General features: G+C 39.3%; 1 protein-coding gene across 2 annotated transcripts in view; it reads left to right on the top strand.

The window, feature by feature from the left end:
- LOC146624688 (glutamate receptor 4) overlaps window positions 1–9,818 on the top strand; it is a 162,031-nt gene extending 152,213 nt beyond the window's left edge. Inside the window, exons 14-16 of one of the 2 annotated variants that reach the window (XM_085364695.1) lie at window positions 2,682–2,796; window positions 4,856–4,993; window positions 8,775–9,818. In XM_085364695.1, coding sequence (XP_085220821.1) covers window positions 2,682–2,796; window positions 4,856–4,993; window positions 8,775–8,939 — 418 coding nt within the window. In that variant the 3' untranslated portion in view covers window positions 8,940–9,818. Of the gene's footprint in view, window positions 1–1,920; window positions 2,036–2,681; window positions 2,797–4,855; window positions 4,994–8,774 lie in introns of both variants that reach the window. The other variant, XM_085364694.1, reaches the window with a different exon arrangement.
- Window positions 9,819–13,399: the final 3,581 nt, after the last annotated feature.

The raw sequence follows: 13,399 nt of genomic DNA, 5'->3' as shown, positions 1-13,399 counted from the left end.
AGAGAGATTTTGGCCAATCGAAAGCCTCCAAACAGTGGCACAGCACCCAGTCTGATATGAAAAAGGTGACCTTGTCCACACGTAAATGCAGAAATTGAGTTTTTAAAAGCTCTGCCTTTGATGATCTAAAATATCTTTTGTTCCCGTAGTTGTTTTCTGTAAATTCCTCTGGTCACAAAACCTAAAGTAGGGTTTCTATCATTTGTTTGCAGCCAGGCTGGTGCCAGTTTTCAGCCACTGCTTTGACCAGGAAGAGTGCCTAACAGATCAGGGTAGTCCTCCCTCCCAGGCCTCTGTTTTGTTGTTTTGAGGATTATCATCTTCTGTCAGTCACTTTTCCGGATATCAGCGAGGAAACACACCAGCGACATCAAGAGCTGGCAACATTGCTGGTCAAGGCTGTGATTTCATATGGCTCCAAACTGGGATATGAGCTCTGTTGCCTTTTGTTTCTGACTGCTTCTATTTATTTTTGTTCGAAATATTACAAATAAATTAAAAGGATCAAAATGCATGCTGGAGCAAATCTCTCTCTCCTTCACAATTTTGCTGCCCTGTCATCAGATATCACTATAGCAGCCTTAAAAAGAAGCCATGAAATTGCTACACGCACTTATTTAAAGAAAGCTTTTCATGGACATTTTTTTCATGCCAATCATGATTTTCCAGAGCAGCTTAATGCTCAGCAATCCTGTGAGCTTTGAATTGGCAGCCATACCTATACTATATGCATGTGTAATCAGGTCTAAATTATTTATAGGTCTAGAGCTAACTAACTAACTAACTGGTGCCAGATTTTTATTTTTTATTTTGCTGGCAATGCTGATGGCCAACAATTTAAGTGCCAAAATGTAGCACGCTTTTGTACCAGTGATTACTTGTTTTATATATTTTTTCATTTTTGTATTAAGAAACAGTGTACAAAAGGATTATCTACCATACGTATAATTCAGTCACCATGTCTGATTAAAATTAATTAAAGGTATTATGCCTGTTTAAAACAAAGGAAAATACTTTTTACCATTAAACTGAGATTGCAAATCCTGTTAATTTAAATCCCATTTATCTGAATAATTATAAAATGTCTTTAAGATGTAGAACATATAAAATGTATCATATTAATCAGATCTAGATTAGCAGTGGTCTCAGTTGACAACACTAGAGAAATTCATGTTAAAATTCAAAATAGACTGAAATTTTCAGAGCTAGGATAGGTTAAATATTTTTGCTTAGCAGCATGTTGCTAGTGTAGCCCACAACTTGTGTTCTGGATATTTTTTCTTTTTTTCTCATTTATATAATTAATTATATAATTAATCATCTTGTACCCTTTTAGATTTGTATTATACTGGAACTTTTACTCACATGTGGCATCTGTTTGCAATATTAAAAAAAAATTAAACTTTATAGAAAGTTTTTAAAAAATATATATATTTTTAGCTCTAGCTGGCTAGGGTATGCTAATGCTAATGCTACAACAAAGAGTTGTCTGGGAATTGCTAATTGAACTTTTTTCTAGATTATGGTGGTAAAGGTAAAAGTGGGGCCAATACTCACATGAGTACCAAATTATTCTCTGGGAAACATGAGTGTCTGATTAAAGTGCAATCTTACACATCTAGAGGTTTTATGAGCTCTAGCTTGCTAGCTCATGCTAATTAATTAAAATGGCTTGGCTAAAAACAAATAGACTACATTACTGTAACATAAGGAGCTTATTTATTGATATCATTTCACTTTGAGGGAGAGAGATTTTGACTCAGGGTGTGTTTGGGTTCTCGAATGGGATTAATGCACTTTTCCACCCTTGTCCCTCTCTTACTGCTACTCCTCCCTTTCCTCTCCCCCCTCTCTTCCTTCCCTCCCAAATTGGACAGCATACTCACGCCCTCTCACCAAATATGTTTTATCGTTTTCAAGAAGTGCAGTAAACCTGGCAGTGTTAAAACTCAATGAACAAGGCCTGTTGGACAAATTGAAAAACAAGTGGTGGTACGACAAAGGAGAGTGTGGCAGCGGAGGCGGTGGCGAGAAGGTTAGCCGCTATGACGCTATGCCCATGTGACCTTGATGTGGGTAAAAAAAAAAAAGAGAGATGTGTTTTTGTTGGTAACAGGAGCATCTGCCGGGTCGATCTCTACAGTTACGCAGAAGATTTGGAAACTGCGACTTCTAATCTAGAGTGGAGAGCGAGTACTGTGGAAGCAGAAATATTTGCCGTACTGTTTATGTAGCGGTCTATTATAATTATAAATTAACACCAAAATAAGTATTTTGGAATATGATTGTAGCCCGGTTTGGGATGTTTTAGTGAGGGTAAAAGAGCCAATAGTTTTGGTTTGACAGTACTAGCCTCCAGGGTTATTCTGACAAAGGTCCCGGCAGTATGTGCCCGTTCCAGAAAAGCGATGCAGCCGGGGCTCCACGTATATGTGTCTGTTAGCTCTGCCCCTTCCCCCTTTAACATCCCCCGATAAACCCGACCCTTTAAAACACATAAATGAGCAAAGAGACACGTAGCATAAGTGGGGCCCCTTACTGGCTTCGTCACTTTGTACTGAAGAGTACTGAGCTGCTCTTGTTGGGCTTCTTCTGATTGAATAACATAAAATAACATGTCCTATGATGTTATTTATGTTATTTTCCCCACCCCACCCTTCCCTGCCCCCCGTGATATGAAGAACGCCCGTAAACCTTGCCGTATTGAAACTGAGTGAAGCAGGAGTCTTAGACAAACTGAAAAACAAATGGTGGTACGATAAAGGGGAGTGTGGACCCAAGGACTCTGGAAGTAAGGTCAGTCTCCACCAGCCTGGGAGCCTCCCCTCCTCTCTTTGTCTCTATGCACACTTTTATAGCGCTGGCAGTTCTGTTATTACAGCAGGCTGGCCGATAAGACACATAACAGACACGCAGGTAGAGACTCAAGGTGTAGCCTGGAGGATACAGCATGACAGACACGAGGCATGGCTCGGCGTTTTTACAGCAGCTAAGCGATGTGATGCAACTGCAGATGAAGGCTCACACACACAGTTGACTGTCACCTGAGATGGTTGAGGGCATCTTGAGACTTTACTGTATGTCACACTAGTTGTCAGTGGTACTGTATGCCTCAGCTGTAGCCGCACACTTTGACAGTGATCCATGTTGCTGATGCACTGGAGCATGGAGAGAGTGGCCACGTTGTAACAAATCAGCATGTACGATCCACATCAGTCTTAATCAGAAAATTGCAGTGCAGGACACACGCTATCACCTGCAAATGAGACCGAGCATGACAGCCATTCGTTCGTGTTGAGCCAACGCACCTTAAGGATGTAGGTGATTTATTAAGAGGAGATAAATGGCAGGTTGGGAGCATGAGCGATCAGCTGCATACATTTGAATAAACGAGGGGTTAAACGGTTGGAAGAAACCCGAAAGCTCACATTAGCGTAGCTGCAAAGAAAACCACGGGCCCGTGAGTATTTGGACAATGACACACTTTTTGTAACTTTGTCTCCTACCTCAAATAATCAGAATGTGACTGAAGTGCAGACTTTCAGCTTTAATTCAAGGGATTAAACAAAAGTATTGGATTAACTTTTTAGGAGTTAAAGCCATTTTTAAAAAAATACTCAGTTTCTCATTTTAACAGGCTCATAATGTACTGTTGATTGACAGACAGTTGGCCCGGTGAGGCCCGTTCCTTTGTTGACTTGCCTGGACTAATGGAATCTTTGCTGGAATCTACTCAAGATCCTTTACCTCGTTCATTCTTAATTCACAGAGTAATAAACTCATAAAAGGCCTGAAAAACCACAACAAACAACTGAAGTAAATTATCCAGGGTAATTATAGTTAAACTGAAAAACTAAAACTACGTGATATAGTTAAATAAGAAAATTAAATTGTTGAAAAGATTTTATGAACTTGGAAAACAAACTAAAGCGAAACAAAAATGGAGGAAATCTCAGGTTTAGCATTTGTTAATTTAGTAAAACGAATTATTTATCGCAAACCTGAATGATACAAGGAAAACCTCTAAAACGGCCTGCACAGCTTTAAAAGAAAATCTTATTCTTAAAAATTTATTTATAAAGCTTCAAATCACAACAGCAGTCACCTAAAGGCACTTTATATAAAGACCCAACAATAATACAGAAAAAGCTGCTACAATGAAATTAACCCCCCATGACCAAGGACTTGGCGACAGTGGGAAGGAAAAACTACCTTGTAACAGGAAGAAACCTCCGGCAGAACCAGACGCAGGGAGGGGCGGCCGTCTGCCATCACCGATTGTAGGTGAGGGGAGGAAGACCGGACAGAAGAAGTAGCTGCACTAAAAACCTATCAGGAAACACAGCATTCGGTGATGTCCTTCAAAAAATGTTCATTTAGAATTATGTTAGTCGGTCCATATGAGGGACGTGTGTGTAAAAATGTCTGTAATTCCTAAACGGTTAATGCAAAGTTTTTTTTAAAACCCTGGAATATAAACTGAAAGTCTACACTTCAGTCATTAATCACATCATGATTGATGTTTCATTTCAAATGGATGTAGTGATGCACAGTGGCAAAGCTACAAAAAAGGCTGTCATTACCCAAATTTATATGGACTGTATTTACAGCACTACACAGCAAAGGGGATATGTGACAAAAGCACGCTAACTGATATGGAGAAAGTTGGAGATATTTGATAACATGGCTACAGACGAAGGTTAGAGGTAGTGTAGTGAAAAAATTATGTTTGATCAGTTTTGTGTGTAAATTTGTACGTTTTTTTTTTCCTTTTACGCTGTTTTATGTGTTTAAGTGTTGACTGATCTGCCAAAACGATCTCTAACCCTTGTGTTCCTCTCCCCGCCGGCTACAGGACAAGTCCTCCCAGGCCCTCAGCCTGAGCAACGTGGCGGGGGTCTTCTACATCCTCGTCGGGGGCCTGGGCCTGGCCATGCTGGTGGCCCTCATCGAATTCTGCTACAAGTCACGCAACGAGGCCAAAAGAATGAAGGTGGAGGCCCAGTCCCAATCCCAGTCCCAACACCCCCAATACCACCAATCTCACCGTCACTGCTACCCCTGCCAGACAGGCAGCCCCCGCAATAGCCCCGAGCCTAGCCAAAGCCAGAGTCCCCGGCCCAGCCCCACCATCCACAACTTAGCCGAGTTTAGTGAGGTTTTCAATGGTTATGGCAGCGATGGGGAAGCTGATAAGATGTAGATGGGGTTTTCGTAGAAGGTCCTCCCAGGCCTTTTCTCCCCCCCTCACTAGCTCCCTGCACAGAGACTGTAAGTGAAACCAATCACACCCCCGCTGCTAGCTTCAACATGCTGAGTGACTGTCGTGACCAGTGGCAAACTGCTTCCCACATTTCTGTCCTATCCGCTCACTATGTGGTCATGTGACGTCCTGGTCTGCGTTCAAGCTTTTTTCTCAGTGTGACAGGAAGCCATGAGTCATCTTCAGACATGACGTCGACTGCGCTGCTTCGCAGCTTGTGTGGCTGCAGATGTTGGTCCTAATTTATTGAGCTGTTTTCCTGCCAAAATCCAACAAACACTGCTTATACTGAACAAGATATTCATCGATAATGCTCAAAGTACATGATAAATGTCATTAATGACAACCTTTTTCTAAATATATCACTAGAAACTAATATTATAATGTTATAATATTATATAATGTAAGCTTGGGTAGTTTCATTGGAATAGAAATCTAGATACAGATGTGTAGAAGATATTTCTAATGTTTTTTAGAGTAAAAAGCTGAACAGCTTTTAAAATCCGAGCCTTACTGTGAAGGTCTGCAGCAGCTGTGGTCATAGTGCTTTTACGCACAGCTCCTTAGACTGTGTATAAATGATGGAGTACCTTTCTGGTTAAAGTAAAACTTTCTTATTATGTCCAGCAGGGGGCGACTCTCAGGAACACCACTGTATGGAAGTCTGAGAAATTTCCCTTCGTTTCCTTTGTTTACACTGTCCTGATGAATTTACTATCCCAGTTGCTAGTTTTAAGCCTTACTGAACCCAACATGATGCTTATTTGGAAAATTATGCTACCATTAGCATCAAGAAGGAGGAAAAAGCAGGCTGCTGTATGAGACTCCCTCAGTTTCTCTGAAAACACTCATGTGGAGGCTTCTCAACCAAACCCTCAATAATTTATGAGTAATGGCAGCTATGTGCATCTTTTATACACAGTCTACGCTCAGCCTATCACAATTATAACAGGGAGGAAAGTCATGATAAATGAGGACCAATGTCTTACTTGTACACACATGTCTACACTTGTGAGGGGATTTCATCTAAACTGCAGAGCATTCGTGCATCAGACGTCCACTCTGATCCTCTGATGAATATGAAGCCACTACATAACAAAAAAAAATCATCTCAGAGCATGTAGGAAGTGTATCTACTAAAGCCATATTTAAGCTGAGGTTAACACAAGTGACACCACCTCTCAAGCTGGACTTTATTGATGTGAACTCTGGATATTTCCCCCAGGTCCCTGACCATTAGACTTTCAGATAGCTCTCCTCGCTCGATGTATATCTGTCCTACGTGGTTATGTGTCCCCCATCAGCACTTCAGCACAAACTCTTCATTAGCTTGACTGTTGCTTAGTCAGCTTCCCTGTCCCACTGGCTGCAACTATCACTCACTGTGTAACACTGCTGGTGCTAATGGATTTACATGTAGTATGGGGCTGCTACTGTTCTGAATGGCTGTGAAAGGTGGTTGCTACATTACTGTGTTTACATACATTTATATATATATATACATATATTTAAGTGTATAGTTATGGTATACAGTGGGCCCGTTCTAGAAGTTTTTTGCATGTTGGAGTTTTAGTGTTTGGTATTTGTTATAAGTGAGAGGTTTGTTGGTGGAGAAGAATTAATGTAGCCACTCCTATAACTGCTGTATTCCACCTCTGTGGTCCACTCACACCTTTCATCACAAATTTACAAATTATTACTTTACTTTTAAAAGTTCATTAACAAATATTGGTCATAAGAGAAATATTACTAAGTAATTAACTTTAAAATTGTTTCTTTTTATAATATCTATTTGAAATATAAGTATTTCCTAGCATTTTACAACTAAATTACTAGAACCACGCCAAACGGTGTTTACTATGTTACCTTATACTATAATTATACAATACAGTACACCGTACATATTTATTAGACCACCATCTGTCAGATCTATGACAGGTGGTCTAAATTTATTAACATCTGTAAAAATAAAAGATTAAAAGTAAAATTTCTATTTACATTTTAAAATGAGAATTACAAATTTCAGTTAACTGGTTTTTATTTATTTATTGTAGATGACCCCATGGATCTCATCCCAGTTTATACTTATTTCACTTTATTCTATTGTGATTTTAAAATTCTTGTTTATTACCTTATTAAGTTATTGTATTGTATAGTATTGTATTGCCCTTCCAAACATTTGTAAAATTTTCTAAACGTCACTGAGTTTTCCTTCCACCTAGATATTCCATGGTCTACTCCTTAAGTGTAATTACTAAAAATAGGAAGTGTTCAAGGACCACAGTGACTCAGCCACTGGATTGGCAGACCATGTAAAATTACAGAGCGGGGTCACATAAAGTTATTCAAATACATTTATTTTTTAATGTTAAAAAATAAACACCTAGAAACATTTTTTATTAAAAAGAGAGTTCATCCTTTATCCGGCATTAACATCAGCACAGAGAGTGTGCACCAGGAGCTTCATAGCACAGGTTTCCATGGCTGAGCCGGTTTCGTAGGTGGCCCAGCACTTCTGACAGCAAACTGTATATTTTACCTTACTTCTCTTTGCCCACCTGGAGTACCATCACTGGCCACCGGGGGGCTGCAGTGTTGTTTAAAGACACATCAAAGTACTGTTTGGTTCAAAGCTATGGAAGCCCATTTCCGCCACTAAAAAAAAAAAAATGGATCCATAACTCAAAATTTCGAGTTATTTTCTCAAAATTCCGAGTTATTAACTTGAAATTTCGATTTATTAACTCAAAATTTTGAGAAAAGCAACTCGAAATTTCGAGTTAGCGCTGCCAATCAGTAATCTACGTGAATGACGTCATTTCCTTGTTACCCGGAAGCTGAAGCCCTCAGCTACAAATGCTACAGCTAAGCTACCGGTATTACATCCAGTCGTGAATGCACAGATTGCTGAGTGTTTTCAGCCTGGCTTCACAAATGATGAAATCCCTGTGTTATTAACTGAATCACATGGTGTTACTATCAGCAAACATACTCGCGAAAGCGCCAATTTGTTGGGATACGTTTTTGAGTGCACGTTCCTCTGCGCCATATGCTTCCAGGTAACAAGAAAGCGACCTCATTCACGTATATTTTTGATTGGCAGAGCTAACTCGAAATTTTGAGAAAAGTAACTCGAAATTTTGAGTTATGGATACTAGCTTTTTTGTTTTTATTTAGTGGCGGAAACGGGCTTCCATACAAAGCTCACTCGATAAGTTTGGCAAAAAAACTTAAAAAAATTTATTCTGACTGCGTGTTTATTATACTGTATATTCTGCAATAAGCAGAATATACAAGATGTTTTTCTTTTCATTTTAAAGACTTAATCAAAACTTTTTGAGGGAAGTGAATGGTTTCTAGACTACCTCTAAGAAGGTACGATGATAATAAGCAATTTCAGGTTTTATTTAAAACTCCAACAGCCTAAAACTCCAATTTGCAATGCTCCATTTTTTTCTCATCTCCACCTGCTCCACACACAAACCTCTCTCTTCATCTCTTGTCTCCCCAGCTAACATTTACAGAAGCTATGAGGAACAAGGCCCGTCTGTCCATCACCGGCAGCGTTGGGGAGAACGGACGGGTGCTGACGCCTGACTGTCCCAAGGCGGTCCACGCTGGGCCTCCCATCCGCCAGAGCTCCGGCCTCGCCCTGGTCTCCTCTGAGCTCCCGTGAAAACCAAAAACCTCTCAAGTGCCTTATTCCAATAACACCACCACCAACCAATAAAGACCAACAATCACACCGCCCACAAACACAAAGTAACCACAACGCATTCACACAGCTGACGAGTCTCCTCCAGTGGGCGTGACTGGACCGACAACAAACCCCCGCTGGTTAGAGGCTAGTGGCTCGATGACTTCTCTCCGAAATCTGTGGAAACTTGAGGCAGAACTGTCTCTTTTTTTTTTTCTTTTAAACTGGGAAGCGTACGCTTGTGGAAAATCCACTGTGTTTTATAGCTCCAGTGACAGAAGAGGAAGAAGAGAGGAAATGAAAAATATCATGATACGTGATGAAGAGGAAGACCAGAAAACTGTAAACTTGAAACTCAGAACTTTTTTGGATTGCTGTGAATCGTCAAAAAAAAGAGAAGAAAACAAAACTGAACCACAATCAAGATTGTTTCTGAACCGTATTTGCTACATAGACACGAGCAGCGTTCAAGAGACATCACCGGATATCAACACGGGAGGGTTGACAGCTCAGTGCGCTGAAAAACATTTGTATTCATAAGAACAAATGAAGTCTGTTGATACTGAATATAAGAGCAAACATAGAAAACTGTGAAAATAATAAATATGTATATTCCGTGAACAACAACACAATGAAATCTTTAGCTGTACATAGGGATGACTGTGCTTGCTTTTTAAACAGATGTATATAGCAGATATTGTAGTGAACAGAACTTTTTTTTGGTAAATCATCTTTAAAAAGATTTTATTCATCGCAATAATGAAAAAAAGATGAAAAAGTGAAAAATGAGATGTATGGAAGGCAAAATGTGTTGAATACTTAACTTCATTATATAGGACTATTCAAACTTTTAATGTGAAGGGGTATCGACTGCCCAAATATTCTGATACCTGTTGGAAATTAATAAATATATTCAATGATGAATGTTAACTAGTGCCACCCCCAATCCTTAAACCACAACCCTCACTGTGCAGGCATAGACCCAGAGAGTCGCTCATGAGTAGAGCTTCATAAATCAAGCCTCTGCACTCAGAATATAACTATTTTTTTCATTCTTTGGTCTATTTTTTGTACTCAGAAACGTAAAAGAATTAAACGTCTGTCTCCCGGTTTTAAATGTCGACAGTCAAGTGCTATCTGGGTAGTCCTTTCTAGACCATTATGTTTGCGGAGACGTGACAAAAATCGGACGATGCCATTACTCTCGCTGTATGTTATTTGAAGTGTTTATCGCCAGTAAGACGTCAAACCCCAGCTTACGAAGCCGCCGTTTGTATGTCGAGCAGTGATTAGAGCCCTTCCTTATTTGAATCACTGTGGATCCTCCGGGGGAGGCTGGACACCCTGTAGCAGAAATGTATTTGCTTCGGTCTCAAAGTGTCCTAGTCTCTCCCGGAAGTGGACAATCTGCGATTGGATATGAAAGACGCCACATCTTCAGCAGCACCAGCCACCTTGTCCCTCCCTCCCTCCCTCCCCATCAGCGACGGCTGGGCTGGTTTTCGCCGATTCCTGGTTCGCTCATCTGCTGTAGCCCTGTGTGGAGCGGACAAACCAGCTGACGCAGTCCAGGCCGCCATGCCTTCTTGTTCTGCCATCTGTCTTTAGAGCTGAAGTGTAGTACGGCGTCTTATTTTGGTTCCAGCTGTACATCTTTATTTTGATCTTTTTTAAGTAAAAAAAAAACAAAGAAAAAGAAATTACAAAGTGTGATGTGATTTGTGTTTTTTCTCAGATCCATGCACCTTTAACTGTGGAATCAGATGTTTGTGTTGACCAGATGTTGTTCCCCTGTGTTTTAAAAACCATTCAACTGACCACATCTGGGTATTGGGTGGTTCATGCAGGTTTTAACAAGTTAGACTTTTTCTCAATTTCACAGTGGTGCCATTTTATTGGCTTCTGGTCCAGCATTTTTAATCTGTTTGGAATCTGTCTGGGACACCCATTTAATTTCTCCTAGATGTCTGACCTCAGTTGGTCCTGATAAGTTAGAGATCCAAGCCGAGGAGTGGAAATATCAAAGAAAGGAGGATAAAGATGGAGATGCCAAGCGGGAGGAAAAGAGGAAGACCCTTCGTGGATATTGTGAAGGACGACATGCAAAGGTTGGTGTGACAGAAGAGGATGGAAGGGAGCGCTCAAAAACAAACCTTCATCTTTAAACAGAAGCTAGTTTTTTTCAAGTTTGTCCTTACACGGGGACTTGGGTTTTATAGAGCTAACAAAAATGGTTCAAACAGCTTTATCGATCAGATCAAATTATAAGGCAGAGAAATGTCCACTATGCGAGGACACAGGGTCTCAGGAGGTTACAGCTGCTTTGTATAAAGACATTATTGGGTTTCTTGCTGATGCCTTACGCCGCGGCGTAAGGCGCAAGGTCCTTTAAGGAAACGTTTAAGGAAACGTTAGAATATTGGGGAATATATTTGCTTTTTTGTGCTCTCAGTTGTTACAGTGGTGTGCGGTAGTGCAAATTTTGGTGTCGACCCAATACAAAGTAAATACAGGGCCAAAAATTGCACAGATACTATTAACCTATAAAGGCAGCTTATGTCGAAGAGGGTTTTCTGAGATGAATCATCATCAGTCTGCAAATCCTGAATGCATTTTAATGACCACACCACGTTTCAGCTTTTCATGTATTTTGAAACGAAGTTTTTAGGAGACCTGGAATGTAAATGTGTCTGTCTCTCAAGTGCTTTGAGCTAAATATATAAAAAAAATATATATTTCCCCAAAATTTATTTATTTAAAACAGTCTTAGAGGACAGAAAGAAAGTATTAATACTATCGTGCTACTATCAACCCAACACCAACACCACCGTTGGTATCATTACTATCAATATTTGAACGAGCCCAGCCACATTTAGATTAAAATATTACTTGTATAGTTAACCCTTTAAGACCTACCATAGAACCGAGTCCGCCAGAGCGTATATTATATTTTTACATGCTGTGGTGCCATTTTTGGGAGCATTTCAAGTTGCTATACATCAATACAACCATTATAGCCCAAATTTGAATAATATGTATGCATTAAGTGCATAGTAATTACATAAACTACAAAAAAAATTGAAAATCGTTTGTTTTTTTTAACGTATGTTTCTAGTTAGAGAAATTTAAGAGGCTTATCCCTCAAAACTGTAAATACAAAAAAAGTTGCACAAAATAGTTTCCCACCACAGGAAATTTATTTTGAGTGTCTTTTATTTTTGAAATACACCAATTTTTATATACTGCAGGAAAAACAAAAATAAATATTATAGTGCAAATTTGCAAAAAAGCAGCATGTGCATCAAAATAAATTATTTCCAGGACTGAGTCCTAAGCATCCCAGAAACGACACAGAAAGTCATAAAGTCAAAGATAACTTTTAAAAACACCAGTCTAGTCTAGGTTTTTTTACCTGATGGTAAAAAAAAAACAAAACCTACATTTCCGCGAAAATGACGTCACGTCCGGTTTCAGCCAACTAATGGCGGATGTGCGAAAGTTCGCCATAGGAAGTGTTACGAACAGCTGATCGGGTCGGCAAAGCGTGTTTCTGGAATATTATGTTTTTGTTGCTGCAAGTGCTTTTTATGCAGTTTTTGCAAAGCTTTATGTGGAAGGAAACCGTGACCGAGGACAAGCTGATGGCATAAGATGTAAGTACAACTCCTCCGGTTTCATATGCAAAACAATTTTTTGCGCTAGCTTAAGTGGTTGCAGAGCTACCGGGATTTAAAAATAGTTACGCAAAACAGAGCGTGCCTGCTCCAACCGTTTTAAAGGGTTAATTAATATCTACTGTATTACCAAAAACGATTTACTATTCTCGGCCAATAAGGTATGATGGAGTATGTTTTTTAGAACCATTCTTTTAGCAAAAAAAGGAATAAAAAACTATGAAAGCGGCTCACTGCACAAAAAAGCTGTATTATTAAAAAATTGTGCATAGATTAGAAACACTGAAAATAATTATTGTGCAGAAAAATATTCCCCATCAGAGTAATACTGAGCTGATTTCAAACATTTGATACTACGTTGAATCTAAAGTATCTACATATTCTAATAAATCATATTTGTAATTGCCATCCTGTGAGGTCCACATATTTCTGAAAACAACAACAAAATAACAGCTGCTATGAGCGCAATAACACATGCCTACATCTCGATTTTGTTTAAAGTACATTAAAAAAAAAAGTCAACATTAATACTAAATATATAAGCTGAATTGAATCACGGTGTTAAGGTTAACTGTCACAGGGAGATATTGACTGGATACTGATCTTAAGCCAAAATCTAGTTTTTGTACAGCTTTTTTTGTATAACTTTTGAGCATTAGTAACATGAAATAATTCATCATTTCAACAACAAAACAACAGCCGAAAAATCCACGGGTAACGCTGGATGTTTGATCTGTTTTATGATTCACTGTAGAAGACCTTTTC

Source organism: Diplotaxodon limnothrissa, linkage group LG10 (assembly GCF_057381915.1).
Source record: "Diplotaxodon limnothrissa isolate DT_005_m linkage group LG10, D_limnothrissa_male_GT1.1, whole genome shotgun sequence".
In the NCBI taxonomy this organism is placed as follows: domain Eukaryota; kingdom Metazoa; phylum Chordata; class Actinopteri; order Cichliformes; family Cichlidae; genus Diplotaxodon; species Diplotaxodon limnothrissa.
Note: the sequence above shows the minus strand (reverse complement) of the source record. Positions and strands in the feature narration are given on the sequence as shown.